At 44.1% G+C, this 27,353-nt stretch overlaps 1 protein-coding gene across 7 annotated transcripts in view; it reads left to right on the forward strand.

Moving 5' to 3' along the window:
• The window catches only part of SETD5 (SET domain containing 5), a 158,213-nt gene that overhangs the window by 94,543 nt on the left and 36,317 nt on the right, over positions 1-27,353 (forward strand). For 6 of the 7 annotated variants that reach the window (XM_033926164.1, XM_033926165.1, XM_033926163.1 and 3 more), the window contains exons 11-16: positions 808-925; positions 4,552-4,661; positions 8,092-8,332; positions 8,544-8,624; positions 9,684-9,938; positions 25,850-26,170. In XM_033926164.1, coding sequence (XP_033782055.1) covers positions 808-925; positions 4,552-4,661; positions 8,092-8,332; positions 8,544-8,624; positions 9,684-9,938; positions 25,850-26,170 — 1,126 coding nt within the window. The remainder of the gene's footprint in view (positions 1-807; positions 926-4,551; positions 4,662-8,091; positions 8,333-8,543; positions 8,625-9,683; positions 9,939-25,849; positions 26,171-27,353) is intronic. The other variant, XM_033926170.1, reaches the window with a different exon arrangement.

Below are 27,353 nucleotides of genomic sequence, written 5' to 3' on the forward strand. Positions count from 1 at the left end.
AGCAGCAACCTGGTCCTCAATTCATATATTCACATCCCACTACTGTCTAGAGAATCATTCCAGACGGGATAGTCGGCTTGGCCAAGCAGGTCTACAAAATTTATTCTCTGTTTAGATGCCAACTTTCCTCCAACACTTCACTATTAGCTAGGGAGTCCCATCTGTGAGAATATACTGCCTGCTTGTCCTGGGATAAAGCATAGTTACTTACCTGTAGCAGGTGTTATCCAGGGACAGCAGGCAGATATTTTTACAACCCTCCCACCTCCCCTAGTTGGCTTCTTAGCTTTTTTACTGAGCTGATGATCCCACGAGCCGACAGACGGGAAGGCACCAGCGTGGTATGGGCGGTCTTGAGACTTTTGAAGAATTTTAAAGTGACAGTACATTTTTGCACTGTCTGTACCGGGGCTCCATGGATGACATCAATTGTCTGTGAGGATATCTGCCTGCTGTCCCTGGATACCACTGTTACAGGTAAGTAACTGTGTTATTGTGAAGACCTACTTAGGTTATACCTCTTACTTCCAAAGGATGCAGTCCATGTGATGGGATAGAGTCTAAAAATCCTAGTGTCTTTCTATCCCTTCATCCAGCTGTTCAGAGCAGTGCTCTTTTGTCTTGCATATTAATGTTTATTTGTTAAGTGATTTGCTATACCAGTTTTCTTGGAATACAAATCCAAGCTATTTACATTGGCCAAAACAACCTAGGGAGTGGATAGTAGCCAGCTTACAGTCCTGAAAAAGTACTTGGGACATAATATGTAGAACTAGATTAAAAGATACTTTATTTCTGTCTTCCCAGGCCATATCCCTTTGTGCTGTTCTACTCCAAATTCAATGGCTTGGAGATGTGTGTGGATGCACGCACCTTTGGCAATGATGCCAGGTTTATCAGGCGTTCCTGTACACCAAACGCAGAGGTAAACTCCTCCTCTTGGACAGTGCTGAAAAGTTCACCTAGGACTTCCTTTTGCTCCTTTTTGATCTCATTATATAAAATGATGCAGTTCAAACTTATCCAGTATGATTCCATTTTAACGCTTAAATTCATGTGACCCTCAGTTGGAAAACAGCAGACCTCTGCTTTCTCCTCATTTCTCCAAAGCAGCAGTAGTCGGCACAGGGTTTTTGTCTGTCAGTGTGTACTTACAAACCCGAGTACTACATGGGTTTCCAGTTTTAATAGGAGGAGAGGAGGGGAATCTGTGGGCATTCACTGACTGTCACTACTTAGACATAGGTTACACTGGGGTTCCAGAGAGTAAGAACATGGGGGGGGGAGCAGCTTTTTTTTCTATGACCTTATTGAGGTCCCAACCCACAATTTATGAACCAGTGAGGTGAATTTAATCTATTTTGCAATGACCTGACCAAAGGGCTTTTAACTAATAATCCAATCACAGGTTAGGTCGGTCTCCAGAACTTGGTTTTTTGTTTTCTTTCTGTATCTAAGTGAACTGACATAGCAACAGCTCTACTTTATTCATTGTGTGAAGGGGAATTACAAAAGGAAAGGTGGGTTTTGATACTTGCATATGGGGAGGTACAATATTTTTGCTGCAGGTGCAGAAAAAAGTTGGAACATTCTTCTGTCGTTTTGGTTGTGAGAACTGCAATCTAGAATGCATGGTATATGCCTGGCAGCTAGCATATGGAGATAGAGACCTAAGAGCTGTGATCTCTGTCCTATAACGGGCATTGTGCAGCCAAACTCACAGTATTCTCTGTCTCCAGCAGATAGTGATGAACTTTCATTCAGCTTAGAACTGGGCTGTTGAGAGAGTTAGAAAACTTTGGAGTGGGATACTCGGGAAGCCGGTCTTCACATGGGAAGAGCCATAAGTAAGCGTTAAGAATAGTTTGACCTTGACATATATTCAGGACCATAAGATGGAGTCTGTGCTCCAACAGGCCTTTGAGGTAGCAGCATTGGGTCCATTGGATTCAATAGGCAGGGGATGCATTGAAGGATAAAGACATGAAGGAGGTGGTCTGCCTGGAGTCTGGCATGGGTTATATCAACTTTTTATGATTTCATTAGTATCTTTCAGGCCTGTGATGATTTTGGTTATGTGGTTGCATAAATGGTCTCTGTTTACAGCCTCAAAGACTCGCCTTAGCAGGCTTCCCTTTCAAGGGAAGTTGCCTTTCTTAGAGGATTTGGAAAGGATTGTTAAAGATCTGGGAGAAGTGAGACCTCGCGCTGCTTTGAGATCCATGCAGGGTAGAGCAAAATTACACATCAGCATCCTTTCATTCCAACCCCAGAAAGGATCCCAGCGTCAAAAGGCTGCTGTAACTTTGAGGCTCAAATGAAGGCTTGGGAACTTGTTCCTTGAAGAGTGGCTAAGGGCTGGTGTTCTCAACCAAGGGTGCAGAAAGAAGTCAAGTTAGGTAAGGGTAAGAGTTACAATTTATTGAAACTTTCTACACAGAATGAAGGACAGTTATTGGTAGTATAGCTGTATACTACTGTAATTTTAGGGACGTTAACAGCAACATATGTAGCTGTGTCAGTAGGCACTAGTAGATGTGGTTTAGGGAATGGGGGTTCAAGGATTTGCTTTAAGTTAAGGGGTGTAGAATAAACAAATGGTTAAGAATCCCTGAGAGGAGGTTAACTTACTGCATTTTCTGAGGAGTGGACCTATATCACTACCAATCAGTGGGTTCTGGATGTTGAATTTTCCTACTGACTCATAAATGCCTTTTTGGTTTCTTTGTCGAGCACCGACCAAGAAAATGGTGGTGGTATTAGCTACATTAGAAAGGCCATTGCATCGAGAATCATTTGCTGCTATTCCAGTGCAGGAGAGATACCGTATACGGTATATGTGAGAATAAGACAAGATTGGGCTGTAAAAATGGGGGTCTCATCTTATATTTGGGTCAGTGCCCACCCCCCACCCCTCCTGGACTTGTTGCAGGCCTCCATCTGCCTGTCATATGACCTGGTGGGCCGGGTTAGGAGGGATCCCTCCTGTCTTGGCTGACTGACAAATTTTTTTACCTCCCTCTCACCTCCCACCTTCCCCTCCCAGACATACCTTTTTGAATCCCTGGGAGTCCAGTGGTGTACTGGGCAGGAGCGAGCTTTCCACACTCCTGCCCTACGTTGAGCCCCTCTGAATGGCTGCTGCAAGTTTTTGCGGTCCAGCATTGTACCGGACAGGAGTGCATTGCCAATTTAATGCTCTTCCTTATGGGCTGACGGTGGACTTTTCAAAAGTCATGATGGTAGTGGCAGCAGCTGTATGCAGACGGCCTTGTGTTTTATCCATATCTTGGCAATTGTCTTAACAGAGTAAAGACAGAGCAGAAGAGTCATCAAGCAACTGCCCAGTATTTTATTTTCACCCAATATAAAGATTGCTTTGCCATAACTCATGTGTTCTGGAATGATCTGGTTAGGACAGTGGTTCCTTAACATGGTCCTGAACGCATCCCAGACAGTCAAGTTTTCAGGATATTCTCCATGAATATTCATGAGAGGGATGTGCATGCAAATATACAGGAATATTGGTGAACTGTGGCTGTCTCCATTTGCTGGTGGATGGGCATTACCTGTTCATTTTGATCTCATCTGGTTGGACTCAAGGAAAGAAAGTTAGCAGGCAAGAGTACATTTTTCCTTTTCAAATGTAAACAAAAGGCTTCCCCCACAGCTTTTTAGTGGAGTGAGCCAACCAACATTCCACTGAAGGTACTGACATTGTACCTGCATTAGGCAGTGGTATGTTAGTCAATTAAGCTATATAATTAACATCCATTAGAACAGTGCTTCTCAAACGTTTGTGCAATGTGACCCCCATATTTGCACACAAAAATTCATATGACCCCAGGAGACGCCAAAAACAAAATAGCAGATTTCCACTCTCTTATCCTCTTTCATCTGTTCCCTGCTGACTCCATGTTTCCAGAATAGGAATGTGGCAACACAAACAGTGGTGGCAGTAGTAACAGCAGTTAGCACAGGACTCTGCATGGGAGAGGAGGCAAAGTCAGTGAATATTCACCAACTCGCAGGCCCCATGCTAACTGCTATTACTGAGCACAGGCCACAGTGGAGGTTGAGCCTTGTTTTTGTGACCTCATCTGCTGATAATGTGACACTATTTGGGAACATGTATAATGTGAAACACTCCCTCTCTGGGTATAAGAAATGGCTTTGCTTTTGTATGTAAAGAGGTGGTAAGTAATATCTCTTGTGTTTGAGGAGGCTATAGGAGAGGATCTTTATTTTGGCTTAGCGGAGAGAGATCTTTACTCAGTAAGATTTGAAGATGTTAATAACAAAAGACAACGGTGATCCATCTGGTCAAACTAGTAAAGTGGCAGGAGAAGAGATTTTGTTTGTATGTGGAAGGAGATTCAATAAGGAATGTTTTGTATGTCTTGAAAAGCTTGAAAGAGGTGAAGTCTTTACTTCTCTTATATGCTATTAGATTATGGGGGGGTCATCATAAAATTATTCCACTTTTTACTTTGAGCAGCTATGGTAATGTGATTTCAAATGACATGTATGCGTGTGCTCTTGTTTCTGAAGGTACGTCATATGATTGCCGATGGAATGATCCACCTGTGTATTTATGCTGTTGCTGCTATTGGGAAGGATGCAGAGGTCACTATTGCCTTTGACTATGATTATAGTAACTGGTACGTTTTCCTTTGGGTGATTGGGTTATTTTCCTCTAGTTCTGTCTTGCCTCATATGGCACAACACTTTGGGTTGACACTAAAGGAAGTTCCCTTTATGCTAGGACAAGCAGGCAGCATATTCTCATATGTGGGTGACAGTCATCCATGGAGCTCAGTACGGACAGTGGTGAAAGTGCATTGCCACTTTAAGTTTTTAGAAACTTTGTGACTTCCCGCACCACACATGCGCAAGTGCCTTCTCGCCTGACGCTGACCTCAGTTCTTCGTTTTCTGTGGAGCGAAGTGCTATTTTTTTTTTTTTGGACTCTGTCCAAAGCGCGTTGCCTTCCAGTCAACTTCCCCCAGTCGCAGCTTCAACCCTCTCAGGCTGCAATTCATGGGAACCCTACTCGACACCACTTTTCTAAGGGGTTTTCTACCTCAACAAAGACAAGACACCTTACTTCATCTTTGAAATCAGGTCTCCACTCTACAAACCATCTCAGCAAGACAGATGATGCAACTCACAGGTCACATGACATGAAATGCTCTAAAGACCTTTAAGGAGAGTCTTTCTAACCAAGTCCTCCTTGTTAGAACAGACAATCAGCCATGTACTGCATCAACAAACGGGGGAGCAGGCTCTCTTCCTCTTTGTCAAGAAGCCGAGTACATTTGGAACTGGGCAATTGCTCGAAACATATTCCTCAAAGCCATATATGTACAAAGCAAACAGAATACTCTAGCCGACAAGCTTAGCAGATTTCTTCAGCCGCATGAGTGGACTCTCAACTCCAAAGTCTTGCGCCACATCATCTCATTGTGAGGGACGTCTCAGATAGACCTGTTTGCATCTACCTACAACCACAAATTGTCTCAATTCTTCTCCAGACAGTACTCTCCTCATCATCTCAAAGGGGATGCATTTCGTCTGGATTGGACGAATAAGTTCCTCTTCCTCTATGCATTTCTGCCAATCCCTTTCATTCTCAATACTTTAGTCAAGCTCAAGCGCAAATCAGCCACCATGAACCTGATAGTTCCTTGGTGGTTCAGACAGCCTTGGTTCTCCCTTCTGCTTCAGCTGAGTTCCAAGGATCCAATTCTTTATAGATCTTTCCATCTCTGCTCACTGAGGGTCAAGGATCTCTTTTACATCCCAATCTGCAATCTTTGCATCTAACAGCTTGGTACCTCTTGGTCTGACTTCAGCAGATTTTAATTTTTCTAACTCAGTACAAGCCATTATAACTGCTTCCAGAAAACCTACTCAGCAATGCTATCAACCTAAGTGGACACGCTTCAATTCTTGGTGTATTCTCCACGACCAAGATGTTTCCTCCGCTTCTCTTCCTTGAGTGTTAGATTATCTTCTCTATTTGTCCAATTCTGGACTTAGGAGCATTTCGGTCAGAGTTCACCTCGGTGCTATTAGTGCTTTCCATGCTCCTGTCAACAATAAACCTCTGGCCACTCATCCACTTGTTTCCTGGTTTATGAAAGGACTTTTCAACTCCAAACCTCCGCTCAAGCCATCTCCAGTTGTCTGGGATCTTAATGTAGTCCTCGCCAGTCTGATGAAGCTGCCATTTGAACCATTGGCACCTACTCATCTTAAAGTTTCTCACTTGGAATGTGGTCTTCTTGATCTCTATTACTTCTGTTCGTTAAGTGAGTGAACTTCAAGCATTGGTTTCCAATTCACCGTATACATTATTTCATCATGACAAGGTGGTTCTCAGGACACATCCTAAATTCCTCCAAAAGTAATCACGGAATTTCATCTGAATCAATCCATTGTGCTTCCAGGTTTTTTTTTCCCAAAGCTTCATTCTCATCCTGGAGAAACAGCTCTACACACTTTGGACTGTAAGCATGCCTTGGCTTATTACATATAAAGGACTAAGCCACACAGGACATCATCTCAACCGTTCATCTCTTTTGATCATAACAGATTGTGCTTCCCTTTTCTACATGGTTAGCGGCCTGTATTTCCTTCTGCTTGGCTCAGACTGGGCTGCAGCTTGAGGGACGTGTTACAGCACCCAAGGTCTGAGCTATGGCAGCATCAGTAGCTTTCTTACGTTTCACTCCCATTGATGAAATTTGCAAAGCAGTTACTTGGTCCTCAATTCACACATTCCCATCTCACTGCTGTCTAGAATCCTATTCCAGATGAGATGGTCGTTTCGGCCAAGCAGTATTACAGAATTTATTCTTAATGGCCTACTCTCCCTCCATCCTATTACAGTAAGCTAAGAAGTCCCACATGTGAGAATATGCTGCCTGCTTGTCCTAGGATAAAGCACAGTTACGTACCATAACAGGTGTTTTCCGGAGATAGCAGGCAGATATTCTCACATCCTATCCACCTCCCCTGGTTGGCTTCTTAGCTTGCTTATGGATCTGAGGTACCGCGAGCCAGCATCGGGCGGGAAGGCACTCGCTTATGCGTGTGGTTTCTAAAAACTTTAAAGTGGCAGTGCACTTTACCACTGTCCATACCAGGCTCCGTGGATGATGTCACCCACATGTGAGAATATTTGCCTGCTGTCGCCGAATAACACCTGTTACGGTAAGTAACTGTGCTTTCTTCCTCTTATATATCATAGCACACTCTGATAGTAGGTCTTTACATAGGAGATCAGGACTCAATAACTGACATGAAAGAGAGCAGTAAACTCCAAGTTGCTTATTGTACATAGGTGTTCCTCTCCCCTGAAAAGGAGACTCGTGGTTTGGCTAGCCACTCATACCTTTTTTATCTATATTTTTAATTGTACTTTTTGTGTCTGTTAATAATAATAACTTTTATTTGTATACCGCAATACCACAAGCAGTTCAGAGCGGTTTACATAGGAAGAGACTGCCTGTTTAGAGGAGATTCCTTTCTGTTTAGCTTGTTCATGGGTCTTAAACTTGTAGCCTTGCAGCATTAGTATTCTGCCTCTTCGGAGCCACTTGGTGAAAGATTGATTCCTAGAAATATGTTTCCCTTAATGAGAAAAGTGTTAAGGAATTCTGCTCCCCCTCGATCAAAAAAAGAGTAAGAAAATGCACTTTTCCATTTAGGGCTTGGTTGGTCTCTTGCTTGAGGGTAGAACTTGCCTTCCAAGACCTGCCCAGGTGTTGTATAGTTTTAAAGAATATAAATAAGATTGTCAAGTGATTTGTTAAAATTTTCTGTTTGATTAATTATTATGCACTTGTTGATGGATTTGAAAATGAATAAAGAATTAAAAAAAAAAAAAAATAGTTTGCATCTTGATTTCTTCTTCTCTCATGGACACAGCTGTGTGATTTGCACATCTGTTCCTTTCCTTGCTGAGCCTCTTATGTCTGTAGCTTTTATACTGATAGTTTTATGCTTGCTCTTGCAAGGAGAGAGATTCCTGGCCTGAGACCTATATTCTAATGCCTGGCCCTTTTTTCCCCCTTTTTAAAATAGTAATTACAAAGTAGATTGTGCATGTCACAAGGGAAACAGGAACTGCCCTGTACAGAAAAGAAACCCAAATATGACGGAGCTACCTCCCCCTCCTCCAGTAGCGCTGTCCATTGGAGCAGAGACAAGGAGACGAAAAGCGCGGCGGAGAGAGCTAGAGCAGCAGGGCCTTGTGTCAGATGTTGTTAACCAGCAGCAGGAGCTGCCTGAAGTACCTGCTGCGGAAACGGGAGCCAGCAACGAGGTAATCAGCATCATTGGACACACCACATCCCCTTTTAGCAGTTACACAGTTAAATCCTTTACCTGTCAATTCTTTTTCTTCTAGATGATATACAATGCTTACTCATGGGGGAGGGGCTGCCGTATTTATAGAATGAGATTGTGTTCCTGTATTTTGTATTAGGTCAGTTTGAAGATTCTTAGCCTTCATTTGTGATTCTTCTTTTCTGTAGGATGCTGATGATCAGGGACTGAAGCAAGAGGAAGAGAAAGATGAGTCTGATGAGCAGGATTCCTTGGCACAGAGCAAACAGGTGAGCAAAAACTTTGCATTCTTACATCTATCCTTCTTTGTCTTGTCCATAAAAGGTGCTTAAGGATTTATATATTTACCTCTGCAAATAAAACCGTTGGGCAAAAGAAACTTGTGGGGGTGGGGAGAGGGAGGCACGCAGCATTTTTTGGAACCATCCTTTCGTACCATCTGAGCCCTGCCACAATCTGTCAGAATCAGCCTGCAGAGATTTGACTATACTGTCCTTGATTTAATCTCTGTACTAGCAACCACCACCAACAGAGATGCAGGAGATATGCAGATCACGTGGGTAGAATCTTTCAAGAAGAATCCCGATGTGACCACGCTTTGCACAATTAAGAGCTGTATCTCAGATTAAAAACTGTAACACATCAATGACACATACATAATTAGCTAAACAAGGAAATCAAGAAATGGCCAAAAAATCAATTCAAAATGCAAAATATTGAGGACAAAACTGGCATCAAGTGAATATTTATGCCAGACCTCAAACACCCAAGGCACTACTTACAAACTTTCTTCGTGCCCAAGCTGGGGTGGTGTTTTCATCATTGGTCTTAGCAAGATAACATAAAGACTTGATGTATGTATTAAAATGAATAAAGATTTGGAGAAAGATAGCATAAAGATAACTGCCTTTCTTTTACAGCACTCTATGCACTTTATAATCTATATAGAGCCTGTTTGTAATTAATTTATATAAAAAAATTTTTTTGCACATGCTATTTGCTAAGACCAATGATGGAAACACCACCCCAGCAAGGGCACAAAGAAAGTTTATAAGTAGTGCCTTGGGTGTTTGAGGTCTGGCATAAATATTCACTTGATACCAGTTTTGTTCTCAATATTTTGCATTTTACATACGTAATTAGACAATAAAGGATAATAAATAATTTAAAACATACAAAGCAATCTAAATTTCATAAATGAAATAAATAGCATATGTAGTGTTAGGGGAACCGGGTAGAGAATGCCTTATTAGTATCATAATAAATTTGCCATCATTTACCTTTTTGGTTCTTTCCATACTGCTGATTTACTGCCTGTTTTATTCTAGTCACGGGAAGAGAGGAAGGTGGAAGCTATCATGCATATGTTTGAAAACTTAGAAAAGAGAAAGAGAAGGAAAGATCAGCCATTAGAACGAGGAATTGCAGTTCTGGATGCTGTTTCCAACTCTGAGTCTGCTGTAGAGGAAGAGGTGAAGCCAGAGGCTCCAGAAACTGAAGAGACGAGTCCTGTTGTAACGGCATCTGTTCCAGCTGCTCTCAGCAATGTAGGCATGAACACCCGGAGGTCATCCCAGGCAGTGGTAAGAGTGACGGATATCTAGTGGACGCTCTTTTGGAGAAGGCTAAAGCCTGGAGAAATCCCAGATTCAGAAACAGGGAAGAAAGGCTGGGAATAATTCCTGAGGATGGTGCTAAATCCTATGGAAGCAGAAATGAAAGGATCTTAGAATTGATGCAAGCGGGCAGATTGGCTGGGCCAACTTGTGTCTCTTCTGATTATCACCCAGTGCATCCTTTAGTAATGAAACACCCAGGAAGCTGCCTTTATGTTGATGTATTATAAGTTGGGCTTCTTAGGTGTTTATACGTTGTAAATTTATTTTCTGTGATAAGATGGGTTTGGGTTTGTTGTTTTGTTTTGTTTTTTTTGAATGTACAAAAATTGATGTCTGTTGGTATTTTTGTGCCATGGGTACTATTGCTGGGTACTTTTTTTCAAAGGAATCAAATATCAACATTTGTCCTCCTTAGTGGTTGGGGAAGTGATGTTTCCATGTTTATACCGTTTTTAGACCTCAGGGGTGTATTATCCTGAAACCCAAAAAAGATATTAAAACCTAAAATCAAACGGAGGAGCAACAAGTTGGTGGCTTAAGTATATGTGCAGTAAGCTGCTTCTCGGTTGATGGCTTCGTTTTTGTGTGTGTGTTTGGTTTTTTTTTTTACGTATGTGTGTGTGTTTTTCTTTTTTCTTTTATCTTTGTTGTTTTGTTTACTTGTTTTGCTATGAGTGAAAGAAAAGTCATGATGTTGGTGAAGCTGCCTGCCCCACTGTGATGGTCGAACCACCAGATGACAATGGACCAACATTTTTCTGTTTATCTTCTGCTCTCGGGTGGTGTTATTCTAGCTGCTGCAGCTTGAGGTGGAAGTTTATTGAACCCTGATAGTCCCAGTGCTCCCACTATGCCAGGAGCACCTTTATTGTTGGAAGGGCTGGAGTAGACACCTTTTTTCCCTAAGGTGGTCCTGGAACTTCTCCCCTGACAGTGAGCCCTGCTGAGGAAGAGTAAAGAAGGGAGGTTTGGTTAGCAGCAGTATCTTAAGGTCCAGACCCAGCAGCGGCAATTCTTATATTCTGATAGGAGAGTGATTTTTTGGAGTTTACTTGTACAGAGCAAGCAGTTACATCTTTGGTTTTATTACATTACATTACATTACATTAGTGATTTCTATTCCGCTTGTACCTTGCGGTTCAAAGCGGATTACATAAGAAGAAGCTGGACATTTCCAGGAGGGTACGTGACATTTAGGGTAAGACATAGTTACAGAATGAGTATAGACTTGGTAACATTGGATGAGAGCAGTTATATTACATTACATATCAAATCTTTTTCCAGGCGTTGGTAGGTAATATGAATCGGTAGGAAGAATTAGGTTTTTTTTTTTTGGTCGGTTGAGGATATGGTGTCAGGGAGTGGGTAACCTGGTCGGTGTATGTGGAAGAGGAGATTAGGTGTTTTGAATATGCTTTTTGAAAAGTAGCGTTTTGAGTTCTTTGCGGAATGCTTTGAAGTCAGATGTTGAGGTTAATAATCTGGTTATGGAGGGTTCGAGTTTTGCTGCATGCGTTGCTATGAGGTTATCGTAAAGCTTTTTACGATGAGTGCCGTTGAGTGGTGGGTATGAGAATGGTGTCAGTGTTCTTCTTATTATCCCAGGACAAGCAGGCAGCATATTCTTTACGCATGGGTGACGTCACCGACGGAGCCCTCGGTACGGACCTTTTTACTAGAAAGTTCTAGTTGGCCGCACCGCGCGTGCGCGAGTGCCTTCCCGCCCGACGGAGGAGTGCGTGGTCCCCAGTTTCTTCGTTTCCGCGGAGCGAAGAAGACGTGCGTTTTTCAACTCCGTTGAAATCCTCTTTTTGCCTTCCCGCTCGCGTTCTTTTTCGTTTTTATTCACCTTCGGGTGCTTTTTTCTTTCACTTACAAAAAAAAAAAAAAAAATATTTTCTTTTTGCTTCGTTTTTCGTTCCTGCCCCGGCGGGGCCTGTTGTCACGATCCAGGCCTCGGGGTTTGATTTTGCGGAGGCCGTGTTTCCATTCATGCCCCCGCAGCCCGGTTTTTTTTTTTTTTTTTTTTTTAATCTTTATTCCTTTTTATTTCTTTCAACAAGTGTACAGTATTATTACAATTAATTTACATAACACACTTGGCATTCTTTTTTTTTTTTTTTTTTTTTTTTTTTTTTAAATTTTATTTATTGAATTTTTCAATTTTTACAATGTTTGAAATTCAAGTGATATAATTAATTACTATATATCATTGTATCTATCATTAATACAACTTAATTTATAAACAGTATATATTATATATAATCAAAAGTTATAAATCCCTCCCCTTTTTCCAATTAATGATTCTAAAAATTATACATGTCCCTCCCCTTTTCTATATAAGTATTATAATTGTGCTAAGAAATCTAATCATTAGAATAATTAGTCAATGGTTGCCAAATTTTATTGAAATTATGAATGTTCCCGTGTTGTAATGCTATTACTTTTTCCATTTTGTATATATGACAGACAGAGTTCCACCAGAACGTATAATTTAATTTGGTATAGTCTTTCCAATTCTGAGTTATTTGTTGCATGGCGACTCCTGTCAATATTAATAGTAGTTTATTATTGTTTACTGAGATCGGACTCTGAGTTCTCATTGCAGTTCCAAATAATACAGTGTCATATGAGAGTCCTACATGATTTTCTAGTAATTTGTTAATTTGGGGCCAAATCATATTCCAAAAGGCATTTACACAGGGACAAAAAAAAATTAGATGATCTAACGTCCCTATTTCTATTTTACAATGCCAGCATCTATTGGATCTAGTATTATCTATCTTTTGCAAGCGCGTAGGGGTCCATAACACTCTATGTAATAAAAACAGCCCGGTTTTAAGAAGTGCCAGCGGTGTGCACGCCCGATCTCCCTCACTGACCCACACAATTGGTGTTTACAGTGCTTGGGACCGGAGCATCAGGCGGACTCCTGCACCCGCTGTGCCACTCTTAAAAAACGCACTTTGAAGAATCGTCAAATCCAGCAAAGTCTACTTTTCGGCACCGGCCCGACTATGGACTCGACTTCTTCACCTGCGGCACCGTCGAAATCGGCACCGACCACTTCGACACCGCCTGAAACGACATCGGCGCCACCGGCGCCAGGTAAGCCGGCTAAGAAGCCTTCCACCCTTGAGCGCCCTCCCACCTCGGTGGCGACACCAGCCCTTTCGGCTCCACGCCGAACCAAAAAGCGCTCCGCTCCGATATCGGTGAGTGCCTCGTCATCGGCCTCCTCATCGCCGGAGCGTAGAGCGGCACCCATGGAACCAAAGCAGAAAAAAGTGGTTCCGGTGCCACCCCTGGATGACCGCATTGCGGCCATCCTCCAGGATAAGTTGCAGGAACAACTCCAACAGCAACTTAAGCAGCTCTTGCCCTCTATCCTGGCACCGCTGCTTTCGGTACCAGACCGGCCCGAGCCCCGCACCGTCCAACCGGTATCCACGCCATCGATACCTATGGACTCCTCCATGCCCATTCTCTCGGCGTCACATCTCCATACCCATGCCGAGACTGTCGCCTTGACGACGACCGATCCTCCTCGGGACCGAACGGAGCACCGGTCTTCCCGCGAACCTGACCGGCACCGTTCTTCCCGGGACCGAGACAGACACAGGTCTTCATCCCCTGGTACCGTCTCGGTACGCTCAGGCAAGTCTCGGTCTAAAACTCACCATACCGAGCCTTCCACTCCGGTCTCTCGACACGCGCACACCGATGTCAGAGACCCGGACCTCTGGGAAGAATCCCCTCTCGGTACCGAGGAGGATGCATCGTCGTCGGACGAAGAGCCTTCGGCCCCCGATACCACATCTAAACCTGAGCAATCTTCCTTTTCTAAATTCCTCAGGGAGTTATCGGGGGCCTTATCTTTGCCTCTGGAATCTAAGAAGTCACAAGCTTTCCTGGAGGCATTAGATTTCGATCAACCCCCTAAGGAGTTCCTGAAGTTGCCCGTGCATGACATCCTACGGGAAACTTTTTATAAAAATTGGGAGAATCCGCTGATTGTCCCTGGGGCACCCCGTAAACTGGATAGCCTTTACAGGGTTATTCCAATCCCGGGATTTGATAAACCCCAGCTGCCCCATGAATCTCTCCTGGTAGAGTCCACTTTAAAAAAGACTCAGGGCTCTAGTGTTTATGCCTCCACCCCTCCTGGCAGAGAGGGCAAAACTATGGACAAGTTTGGCAAGCGGCTCTACCAGAATGCCATGCTTGCCAACAGGGCAAACAACTACTCTTTCCATTTTTCATTCTACCTGAAACATCTGGTAATGCAACTCTCCGCCATGCAAAAGTACATGCCGGAGCACAAGGTTCCACTATTCCAGCAGCACATCTCCAGCCTGCTTCAACTGAGAAAATTTATGGTGCGCTCTATCTATGACTCTTTTGAGCTCACCTCCCGTGCATCTGCCATCGCTGTGGCTATGCGCCGTCTGGCCTGGCTCAGGGTCTCTGATCTGGACGTCAACCATCAGGACCGACTAGCCAACGCCCCATGTCTGGGAGACGAATTATTCGGAGAGTCCCTGGATACCACCACACAGAAACTCTCCGCCCATGAGACCAGATGGGATACTCTCATTAAACCAAAGAAAAAGGCTCCTCCTGCTCGTCCTTACAGACCACAGACCTCATATCAGCGCAGGTTCTCCGCTAGGCCGCTCAACCCACCTTCACAGCAACCTAGGCGGGCCCGCCAACACCAACACACCCAGGCTCGTGCCCAGTCTAATCAACCTGCCAAGCCTCTTCCTCCTGCCAAACCTTCTCAGCCCTTTTGACTCCTCTCTCCAGGGCTTAGCCAGTCTTCCACCCTCATTGCCTCTTCCTCAGCCAATCAGAGGCAGGCTCCACATCTTCATCAGCCGTTGGGAGGTCATCACATCGGACCAGTGGGTCCTCAACATCATCCGCCACGGCTACTCTCTCAACTTCCAGACTCTTCCACCAGACAATCCTCCCGTAGAGTCTGCTTCTCTTTCAACTCAAACCCCCCTCCTCCTGAGGGAGGTCCAATCCCTCCTTCTTCTCAATGCCATCGAAGAAGTACCTCCGGAACAAAGAGGCCGGGGATTCTACTCCCGTTACTTTCTAGTTCCAAAGAAGACAGGAGACCTACGTCCCATTCTCGATCTCAGGGACCTCAACAAGTGTCTAGTCAAGGAGAAATTCAGAATGCTCTCCCTTGCCACGCTTTACCCTCATCTCTCTCAGAACGACTGGCTATGTTCCCTGGACCTCAAAGAGGCCTACACTCACATCCCAATCAATCCAACTTCACGTCGCTACCTACGATTCCAGGTGCACCATCGCCATTATCAGTACAAAGTGCTACCTTTTGGCCTCGCTTCATCACCCAGGGTGTTCACCAAATGCCTCATTGTGGCGGCGGCCTTCCTCAGGTCTCACAACCTCCAGGTGTTTCCCTACTTGGACGATTGGTTGGTGAAAGCACCTACGTCTCCACTTGTGCTACAAGCCACTCATCATACCATCTCTCTCCTCCATCTTCTGGGGTTCGAGATCAACTACCCCAAGTCGCATCTGCTTCCCACACAGCGCCTTCAGTTCATTGGAGCAGTTCTCGACACCACACTAATGAGGGCGTTTCTCCCCTCCGACCGTCAGCGGAATCTGCTCCGCCTGTGTCGTCAGGTGCTCCTTCATCACTCCATTTCTGCCAGACAGATGATGGTCCTCCTGGGCCACATGGCCTCGACGGTGTATGTGCTTCCCCTGGCACGACTCCACCTCAGGACACCTCAATGGACTCTGGCCAACCAGTGGTCACAGACCTCGAATCTTCTTTCTCATCCCATCTCTGTGACATCGTCTCTTCAGCGATCTCTACAATGGTGGTTGAACTCCTCAAATCTTTCCAGGGGCCTTCTTTTTCATCTGCCCCCGCATTCCATGATCATCACCACGGATGCCTCCCCTTATGCATGGGGAGCTCACCTGGGAGACCTACGCACCCAAGGTCTTTGGACCCCACAGGAGCGTCTACATCACATCAATTTCCTAGAACTACGAGCCATGTTCTACGCTCTCAAGACCTTCCAGCACCTTCTTTGTCCTCAGGTTCTGCTCCTGTGCACGGACAACCAAGTCGCCATGTACTACATAAACAAACAGGGCGGCACCGGATCTCGCCTCCTTTGTCAGGAAGCTCTTCACATTTGGACCTGGGCAACGGCCCGCAGTCTCTTCCTCAAGGCTGTCTATATCCAGGGCGAACAGAACTCCCTGGCCGACAATCTCAGTCGCATCCTGCAACCTCACGAGTGGACTTTGGATCCTCCCACGCTCCTCTCCATTTTTGCTCGCTGGGGCAGTCCGCAAGTGGACCTATTTGCAGCCCCTCACAACCATCAGCTGCCCCAGTTCTGCTCCAGACTCTTCTCTCCTCACCGTCTGGCCCCGGATGCATTCCTTCTCGACTGGACGGATCGGTTCCTCTATGCCTTTCCTCCTCTACCTCTGATGTTGCGGACTTTATCCAAACTCCGCAGGGACGGAGCCACCATGATCCTCATAGCTCCCCGGTGGCCTCGTCAACACTGGTTCTCCCTCCTGCTTCAGCTCAGCTCCAGGGAGCCCATTCCTCTACCTGTGTTTCCTACTCTACTTACACAGCAGCATCAGTCTCTACTACATCCCAATCTGTCTTCGCTCCACCTGACAGCTTGGTTTCTCTCGGGCTGACCTCTCCAGGAAATCTATCTCAGCCTGTCCGTCTCATTTTGGACGCCTCCAGGAAACCGGCCACCCTCCAATGTTACCATCAGAAGTGGACCAGGTTCTCCTCTTGGTGCCTCCGTCATCATCACAATCCCACCTCTTTAGCGGTGGAAACTGTTCTGGACAACTTGCTCTCCCTGTCCAACGTAGGCCTCAAGTCTACCTCAATCAGAGTCCATCTCAGTGCCATCACGGCATTTCATGAGCCTGTCCTAGGAAAACCTCTCACGGCTCACCCTCTGGTTTCCCGATTCATGAGGGGCCTCTTCAACATCAAACCACCTCTGAAGCCTCCTCCGGTAGTCTGGGACATGCATGTGGTTTTGTCTGCCCTCATGAAACCTCCTTTTGAGCCACTTGCCACAACTTCGCTCAAATTTCTGACATGGAAGGTGCTTTTCCTCATTGCCATCACCTCTGCCAGGAGGGTTAGTGAGCTTCATGCACTGGTTGCCGATCCACCGTTCACTATTTTTCACCATGACAAGGTGGTTCTGCGCACCCATCCAAAGTTCCTCCCCAAGGTGGTCTCAGCTTTTCACCTCAACCAGTCCATTGTGTTGCCTGTTTTCTTCCCGAAACCTCATTCACATCCCGGGGAACAGGCATTGCACAGTCTTGATTGCAAGCGTGCCCTGGCTTACTATCTTGATCGTACAAGGGCTCACCGCTTGTCCCCTCAGCTCTTCCTGACCTTCGACCCGAATCGTTTGGGTCGACCGGTCTCTAAACGGACGCTATCCAACTGGCTTGCAGCTTGCATCGCGTTCTGTTATGCTCGGGCCGGTCTGTCACTGGACGGTGCTGTCACGGCCCACAGGGTGAGAGCTATGGCCGCTTCTGTTGCTTTCCTCCGTTCCACACCCATTGAGGAAATCTGCAAGGCGGCCACCTGGTCCTCAGTTCACACATTCACTACTCACTACTGTCTGGATGCTTTCTCCAGACGGGATGGGCACTTCGGCCAATCTGTACTTCAGAATTTATTTTCCTAATGGCCAACCATCCCTCCTCCCTCTTTGTTAGCTTGGAGGTCACCCATGCGTAAAGAATATGCTGCCTGCTTGTCCTGGGATAAAGCACAGTTACTTACCGTAACAGGTGTTATCCAGGGACAGCAGGCAGATATTCTTACGTCCCACCCTCCTCCCCGGGTTGGCTTCTTAGCTGGCTTATACTAACTGGGAACCACGCACTCCTCCGTCGGGCGGGAAGGCACTCGCGCACGCGCGGTGCGGCCAACTAGAACTTTCTAGTAAAAAGGTCCGTACCGAGGGCTCCGTCGGTGACGTCACCCATGCGTAAAGAATATCTGCCTGCTGTCCCTGGATAACACCTGTTACGGTAAGTAACTGTGCTTTCTGGGTGGAAGGTTTCGGTGTAGGCGATCGATTAGATAGGCAGGTGCTGTACCGTTGAGTACTTTGAAGATTAGACAGTATAGTTTGAATTGGATTCTGGCTCTGATCGGTAGCCAATGTGAGTCTAGGTAGGCGTTAGTTATGTGGTCATATTTTCCGAGGGAATAGATTAGTCTGAGAGCCGTGTTCTGAATGGTCTGTAGTTTTTTGATCATTTTTGTAGGACATGGTAGATATAGGATATTGCAGTAGTCCACAAGTCCTAGTACCAGGGATTGAACAATGATCCTGTAGTGTTCTTTGTCGAAGAATTTCCTTATTTTTCGTAAGTTGCGCATTGTGAAGAATGCTTTTTGGGTAGTTTTGTTGATTTGAGTCTGCATAGTGCAGCATCTATCTATCAGCACTCCCAGGATTTTGAGGGAGGTCTGGATTGGGTATTTGGTAGTTTTGATTTCCAGGTCTGTTATGGATGGGATTTTGTCCGTTTCAAGCATTAAGAATTTGGTTTTGTCCGAGTTTAGTTTTAATTTGTGGTTTGTCATCCATTTTTCTACTTCTATTGTTTCCAAGTGTCCAGTAGCGGAGTTGTCTTGGGTTTCGAAGGGGAGGAGGATAGTTATGTCGTCTGCGTAACTGAAGGATGTTACATTTAGGTTGTCTAGAGTGGTACCAAGGGAAGAGATGTAGAGGTTGAATAGAATGGGTGAAAGTGGAGAGCCCTGAGGGACTCCACATGGATTAGACCATGTGTTGGATTTCGTATCGTTTATCTTAACTCTGTAAGTTCTTGTTTTAAGGTATCCTTGGAACCAGTTGTACACCACCCCTGAGATCCCTATTGCATCAAGTATCTGGAGTAGTATGGTATAATCAACTAGATCAAAGGCTGCGGAAAGATCTAGTTGGATAATTAGGATCCTGTGACCTTTACTGAGGTGTTGTCGGGCTATGTCCAGTAGTGTTGCTAGTAGAGTTTCCGTGCTGTGGTAAGATCTAAATCCTGATTGGGATGAGTGAAGTATATTGTGGTCTGCTAGGTAGTTAGAGAGGTATTGAGCCACGAGTCCTTCAATCAGCTTGACATAGAGTGGGATTGAAGCGATCGGTCTGTAGTTGGTAGGTGTGTCTACAGGACCTTTTTGGTCTTTCAGTATGGGTGTGATTATGATCTCTCCTAGATCTTGTGGGAATTGGCCTTCTAAGAGAGTGCTTTGTATCCACTGCATGAGGCTGGTTTTGAATTTAGGGGAGGCATTTGTGAGTAGATACGATGGGCAGTTAGTGACTTTCAGGAATTCTTAGCGGGGGAAGTTATAGGGAGAGTCTAAAATGTTGGGCTTGGACCAACTGAATTTGATGCAAGATAAGAACTTGATGTGATAGAAGTTGGAGAACTTAGAGACTAAGCAAGGAATCTTAATTTAACAATTTTGAATTTTCCTGTAGCTTCACTTTTAGTACCAGAACTTTTATAAAAAGTAAAATTGGGGTTTTCTTTTAGTTAATAAAATTGATTATTTCCCAAAAATCTGCAATTAAAAATGTGCATTTATTGGAAGTCTGTGTCCTACAGTTGGATTTAATGGATTTCCTAAATTCTTCTGATTTGATAATTGAAAGCTACGTTTTTGGTTTTGTTTGTATTCTCGATGATTGGGGCAGAAATATGGAAAAAGAATTGCAAAAAGAATTTGGATTTTTCCTGGTGTATGTCACACCACCCAGGATCTCAGGAAGGGAATGAGGATGGGATTTGAGATACTGCCTTTCATGGTTACAATCAAAGCGGTTTACAGGTGCTTATTTTGTATTTGGGGCAGTGAAGAGTTAAGTGATTTGCCCAGTCACAAGGAGCTGCCGTGGGAATCAAACCGGTTCCCCTAGTTCTCGGGCCACTGCATTAAGCATTAGGTTACTCCTTTACTCCTAGTAATGCACCAGGAAGTCATCATTTTAGGGCTACATTTATGGTATGATATAACTGTAAATGCATTGTTAAACCCTTTTCTCTCTGCTTTAATGCAACTGCGGAGCTGTTGATATCGGGGGAAGCAGCTGAAAAATGTTTTATTTCTGGGAAAAGAAAACACAAAACTTAATGAAGATGAAAGAAAATTAAAAAGGATTAACATTTCAATGCCTCTTTTTATAAACAGTAACGAATGTGTAACTCAAGAGTTCCCAAACCTATCCTGGGGGAGCCCCAGCCAATCAGGTTTTCATGATATCTACAATGAATATGCATGAGAAAGATTTGCATAGCAAGGAAGCAATATATGCAGATTGATCTCATGCATATTAATTTTGAACATCCTGAAAACCTGACTGGCTTGGGTTCCCCCAGGACAATTTTAGGAATCACTGGCATAATTACATACATGCATACATACGACGTACCTTTGCGTGTATGCGCGCTCGCGCACACATGTGCAAAACATGCCTTCAGAAGAGTGATGTGAGCTGTGATATCAGCCAATCAGAGCAAGCCTATCCCATGTCCCAGGGCTCAGTAAGGATTGAATGGAAAATCTGTTCTAATTCTTCATTTATGACTAGTGATGGATGAGTGTGGCATTTTGGCGAAGCGTGTGTCTAGAGAGGAAATGTCTACCGTCATATCTACCATGGAACCTTTCCGTAAGTGACTTCAATAGTATGTAATCTAGGGTTTGTGCAATCATCTAGGCAGTTGCCTAGTGTGTGCCCTGAATGGTGGGGACCCAGCACATAAACACATTTAATTGTTGTTTGGACCAGGGTTGGAGCTCGCTTACACTAGAAGAATGAATAGACAATTTTCAGACTTTTATAAAATCCTCTCAAACAATAACTCGGCCACTCCAGATATTATATTCTGAACTAAAAATTTGCTAAATTGCTTAAAAGGCAAATCAAAGTGTGGCAGCAGCAACAAGTTTGTCAACTGGTATTTACAAAAGTCTCCTCTGTACCTCTTGCCATGCTATTATTTCTAAAATACCACCACCAGTGGGTAGCAGAGATTAAACACGGTGCTCTTTATCTTTATTCCTTCTGCAGGAGCAGACAATAAAAAAGTTCACTTTTAAAACTGGTTTACATTAGAGAGCTGTAAGGAGACAGAAATTTCACCCACCCTTGCCCATATCTACCCATCCCCGCAAGAGTTGATGCTAGCAGCTCTCTGTTTCCTTCTGTGCTCAACAGTCTCCGATGTTTTTCTTGGTCAATTTTCACTTTGTAACCAATATGTGTTCCAAACCTCAGTCTGATGTTTTGGCTGCCTTTCTGGGCATTCCAAGCCTCATTCTGGCATTCAGTTGCCTCGCTCTGTGAATTACAAAGCTTATTCTGGCATTTCCAGATATTTTGACTATGCTCCTGTGGGAATCCTGCAGCAACTTTTTCCATCCCTGTGGGTCCCAATCTCCATTCTCAAGTAGCTCACTTAAAATTCTGAAAACCACTGCTGTTGGCTCTCAGGTGTGAAACATTGTGAGACCAGTCTTAGTGTTTGTGGGTCTGGAAGATATGGATTTGTTGGAACCCTGTAGATGTAGTGGATGAATTCTCCTTCAGCTTTTAGATGTTACTGAGCCAGGGCACTTTGCTGGGCCCAGGTTCTCCTCCTCTGTGTTAGAAGGGATGTAGAGGGGCCCCACCCTCTAGGACTCAATAGGCCAACAACATTTATACAATAGGCTCTGGTTTCTGTGTGTTTTAGTCTCGCTGCTTTTTGCCCTATTGATGCTTGCATGAGTGACATAGCAAGTAGGCTACTATTGCTGGGACCTGTACTGCTAAGGCATTAGTTTGAAGGGTTAAAAGTTCTGCCTTCCTGTGGTACAACCCAAAGCAAGCAGGTGCTTTCTCTGTCCCTAATGGGCTCACAATATAAGTTTTTGTCCATGATCACAAGGAGTCAGTGGGAATTAAGAACATAACATAAGAACATAAGCAGTGCCTCTGCTGGGTCAGACCGGAGGTCCATCATGCCCAGCAGTCCGCTCACACAGGGCCCATCAGGTCAAGGACCTGTATAGTAATCCTCTATCTATACCCCTCTATCCCCTTTTCCTTCAGGAAATCATCTAATCCCTTCTTAAACCCCCAATACCGTACTCTGATCTACCACACCCTCTGGAAGCGCGTTCCAGGTGTCCACCACCCTTTGGGTGAAGAAGAACCTCCTAGCATTGGTTCTGAATCTGTCCCCTCTTAACTTTTCCGAATGCCCTCTCGTTCTTGTAGTATTCAAAAGTATTGAACCCAGTTCATAGGTTCTTAGCCCACTGCACTAACCATTAGGCTACTCCTCCACTAATAATATTGAATGTGATCTCCGAGAGCTACAAGATCAGAGGCTGGGAAGGATCTGAAACCTAAGATAGTTTCACTATTGAGACCCCAATTTTCAGTCAGAGGAGGTTCCTGCTGCCACCAATTCCTTCCACTGATTATAGTAGACACTTCTGTGTTCTTTTAATTTCTTTCAACTTCTATCCCTTTCTGGAAAGAGATCAGAAGGTACCTGAACACACTAGACTCTGCCTATCTGTAGCTGAGGTCACAGCAAAAATATTATTGTATTGGTTTATTGTTTAAACAATTTTTATTGATGAACGAGAGCATAGAAATACATATAAGAATGAACATCAATAGTACAATAAATCAAAGCTCAACAAAGGTTATATAATGCATGGAATCCACAAACTCCATCATCAAAGTTTCCAAATACTAGATAGTAAACTGATAACCAAGTTCCAAGTTCCCCCTTCTCTTTACCATTCTCCCCTCCCCCCCCATTAGCAAACCATCTATAGCCGATTATCTCAACCAATATCCAAAGCCTTGTGTTCTTATAAGCTGAAGAACAGCCATGACAATCCCTCCATATTCTATTGGTGGAGAACAGTCATGACAATCCCCCACTATTCTATTGGTTTAAAATAGGAGCATTGTGGATTCAAGTAGTCATACCTTTAGTGTTGGTCTCCCTTGCCCTACAAGTACATAGAGGAGGAAGGGTTCTCTTTGCATTAACTGTACAATGTGGATGAGACTGGGTTCTTTTGGTGTTGCTTTCTGAAACCACCGTGGCTGTGAGACAGAAAGAGTGCTCCTGGGAAGAGGAGGGCAAAGCTACTATTGTCAACAGTCCTCTGTACCAACACCACAGACACCTACTGCCTCAAGTCCATGATTGTTGGGACCGTTAGACTGCCATGGGTGATCAAGGATATCTTGGAAGAGCTGGCTATGCAATGCTGTTTATCAAAGAATGCTTGGTTTACCCATGATATCACAGATTGGTTCTTCATCTACTTGCTACCTGAGGTGGTACAACACCAAATGGAAGACTTTAAATACAAGAAGGAGGAGAATGTCAAGGTGTTCTTCCTCCTGGACAATGCATCTTCACATCTTGCACCATACAAGATGGTAAACAAGTACGGAAGAAATTAAAAAGTGGTGTCTTTCCAGCGAAGGCTATATCCTTCATACAGGCCATGGAACAACTCATCAAGATGACAATGAAAAAGCTATACCTTAATAACATCTGAAGGAAGAATGGAAAGGCATGCCAAGAAGATGCTCCAGAACTTCTGATCCTTTAATATAAAGCCAGTAATTTTCAAGTTGGGTTAAAGCATGGAAATAAGCCCTCCACCCTAGCAAAGTATCGGAATAAACAGCAGGATGACATTGATTGTTAATTTTGAAGGTTTTGAGAGTGCTGACTTGAACCAGACTTTTGCAGAATCATGGGAAGAAAAGACAAGTGAAAGAGGCTGTGACGTCATGGTTGAAGGAAAGCAAAAGTAACCCTTATAGAAGATGAGATCTTCGCATCTGTGATCGGGGAGGGTAGCCAAGAAAAGAAGCAGGAAGACGACAGTGGAGGCAGCTGTGGTTTATAAAACTAAATTATCTGAGCTGCAAAAACTTGTAGGCATGGGTTACAAGGACTATTTGAATGGTTTGGAGGCAGAAAGAAACCACTATGTGATTTGAGGGAATTAATCACTAAGAGGCAGTATCCATCAAAGCACAAGAGAACTTTGGATGCTGTTTTTAAGCAAAGCATCTCTAGCTCCTCCACATCTTCAGAAATCTCAACAACACTCAAGAACTTATGGATTCGAACTAATTAAATAACCAAGTCCGCACTATTCCATCACTGTAAAAAGAAAGATGTTTAGAAGAGTCTACCGACAGCCTGTCACTTTTGCCTTTCAAAGGAACACCCAATGAGGAGGAGGAAACTTGGTAAGTTCTGTAACATTTCATTTTGAATTTTATTTTATTTGACTTGCATTGGGTTTTTTTGTGTTTTTTTTGTCATCTTCCCCCCCCCCCCCCCCCAAAAAAAAAAAAAAGAATATGTACGTATTTGTATTAATGTTTTATGTTAACAACAATAACAAAAAAATAACCATCAATTCCACAGGAAAAAAGGGAAAAAAGCAAAACAAGACTGGAATCGATGTTCTTGATGCAAAAGTTTCTTGATTACATAAATTCAGCAAAATTACAAAAATATCAGGGCAATACTAGTCCGTAGATAATGCGGACCCAACACGGTGGTGGCTTTTTTTGGGGGTCCAACTGCGAGTGTCAAACCTAGCAAAAATAAGTGCAGTAAAATACTGCATAGTCCAAAGTGTGCCAACTGCATCGCTTCCTCAGTCGTTTTGTTTTGGTTTTTCATAGTAATGTTTACATATTGCTGCAAGTATACACAATAGTTTATAGAATTTGTATATATGGTGTATGTGAATGTACCGTGGGGGTCAGTATTCAGTGAGTAGGAGAGGCTTCTGCCCAGTTAAATCGCTTGTGCTGTTGAACTGTGAAATTTGAAGTGGGCAGTCTGGGGGCAGAGTTGTCGCAACTTAGAGCCAATGTGAGTACACTTCTCCCTCTGTATTCGCTGGGATAGGGGATTAACAGAACCGCAAATACAGAAAAACTGTGAATAACTTTTTCATATGTTATTTGCTGCTTAATATTAAAAACCATTGTGAATATGGTGAAACCGCGAATAACAGGGTGGGAGACCTGGCCTGTTCCTGAAGGAGAGGCAAAACACGGTGAAGAAAGTGCTGGGCATCAGCGATTTTCTCTGTAAATGCATGGAATCAGTGATTTCTCTATGCAAGCTGATGTAATTTGGGGGGGGGGGAAGGAGCCAGCAAGCTAAAAACCGTGAATAATTGAAACCGTGAATACGGAGGGAGAAGTGAACTTAATTGCTTATGTAAACTAGACAAATTGAACCACCTAAAACACAATCCTATCTCTGTCCAGCTGAATACTAGTATCGAATGGCATAATGCTGGCTGCCAACAAAAACACTGATAGGAATGATGGATTTTTGTAACAGCAGACACTGCCTCTGCTTGTAAAATCTGTTGCCCCAAAGATGCACTATATTTGTTTTATGAGCCATTGCAATTGTGTTTTTTCACTGATTCAAAGGAGGAGTAAACCTCACTAGAAGTGGCTCTTAGGACCAATCTGTAGAAAGAGGGAATTTGCTTCTGTTCTTTATTTACACTGGTCTTGGTTTTTGGATTTTGTTCCCCTATGTGGTCTTAAGTTTGGAGATTTGATAAGTCTCATTGTAACTATAGACTTAGTCCTGGGCATATACTGAGCTTGGGTGCTTTGGCCGCCATCATTTGGCGACGTTTAGAGTAGCAATGTTTTGGCACATGAGATAAAGGATAGGAAGGGAATTTGGGAAGATTCATAAGTCTGTTCTTATTGCAGGAAGCAGCTGCAGAAAAGCCCGTCTCTAAGTCAGGACCAGCAAAACCCTCCCGGCCCCGACCCAAGTCTCGTATATCTCGGTACCGAAGCAGTTCAGCACAAAGGCTGAGACGACAGAGGCAGGCTAACTCCCAGCCAGTGGAGGTGGTTCAGACGGTTCCGGACGAGGGAGCCACGAGTACTTCCGTAACCACAGTAGAATCCAGCAGTACGGAAGTTGCAGCCACAAGTGGGCCTCTGCTTGGGACTGATTCAACTACGGTGGTAATGGCAGGATCCCAGGCTAACCGGACTGGCCTTAAATATCCCAAAACAAAAAAGGTGAGTGGAACTTAATTTCAGTAGATATTTTCTGATTTTCAAAGCGCAAATAGTTATGTGATGGTATGATATGTTACTTGTGGTCCGCCAACTCCCAACTATTAGGTTCAAAGCGGATTAACAAAAGAGTGTACATCTCATATCCATATTGAAAGTACATTGAAATATATCAAAAGAAACCAAGTCAAAAATATGATCTCTCAAATAAATAAACCTTGAATGTTTTTTGCAAAAAGATAAATACGTTGATTTATTTATTCAATTTTCTATACCATTGTACCAAGGGAGCTCAGAACGGTTTACATGAATTTTATTCAGGTACTCAAGCATTTTTCCCTGTCTGTCCTGGTGGTCTCACAATCTAATGTACCTGAGGCAATGGGGGGATTAAGTGACTTGTCCAGGGTCACAAGTGAACCCACAACCTCAGGGTGCTGAGGCTGTAGCTTTAACCACTGCACCACACTCTCTACATGTAAATGGTTTGTACCATGTGTGGATCATTTGGTGTCGTCTTAGATTGGAAACATATAAATGCTGTCTTCTGTGTGGCTTCTGAGCACTATCCTTAATTCTATAGGTAATGAACACTGGCTGAGGGGCTTCGTGGTAAAATAACGTTATTCGCGGATGACGCCAAACTGTGTAATATAACAAGCAAGAGCACAACGGACAATATGAAACATGACCTACTCCTATTGGAGCAATGGTCAAAGACCTGGCAACTGAGTTTTAATGCCAAGAAATGCAAAGTCATGCATCTTGGCAGTCAAAATCCATGCGAGATTTACACCCTAAATGGCGAGATCCTAGCAAGGACGGATGCAGAACAGGACCTAGGGGTGATCATCAGTGAAGACATGAAGACTGCCAATCAAGTGGAACGGGCTTCATCTAAGGCTAGGCAGATCTTAGGATGTATACGTAGGAGTTTCGTCAGCCGTAAGCCTGAAGTCATTATGCCGTTGTATAGATCTATGGTGAGGCCCCATCTGGAATATTGCGTGCAATTCTGGAGGCCTCATTATCGCAAGGATGTACTGAGGCTTGAGTCGGTCCAGCGAATGGCCACCCGGATGGTCTCCGGACTCAAGGATCTCCCGTACGAGGAACGGCTGGACAAATTACGGCTATACTCACTCGAGGAACGCAGAGAGAGGGGAGACATGATCGAGACGTTCAA

This window comes from Geotrypetes seraphini, chromosome 17, assembly GCF_902459505.1.
Source record: "Geotrypetes seraphini chromosome 17, aGeoSer1.1, whole genome shotgun sequence".
NCBI classification, from domain to species: Eukaryota; Metazoa; Chordata; class Amphibia; order Gymnophiona; family Dermophiidae; genus Geotrypetes; species Geotrypetes seraphini.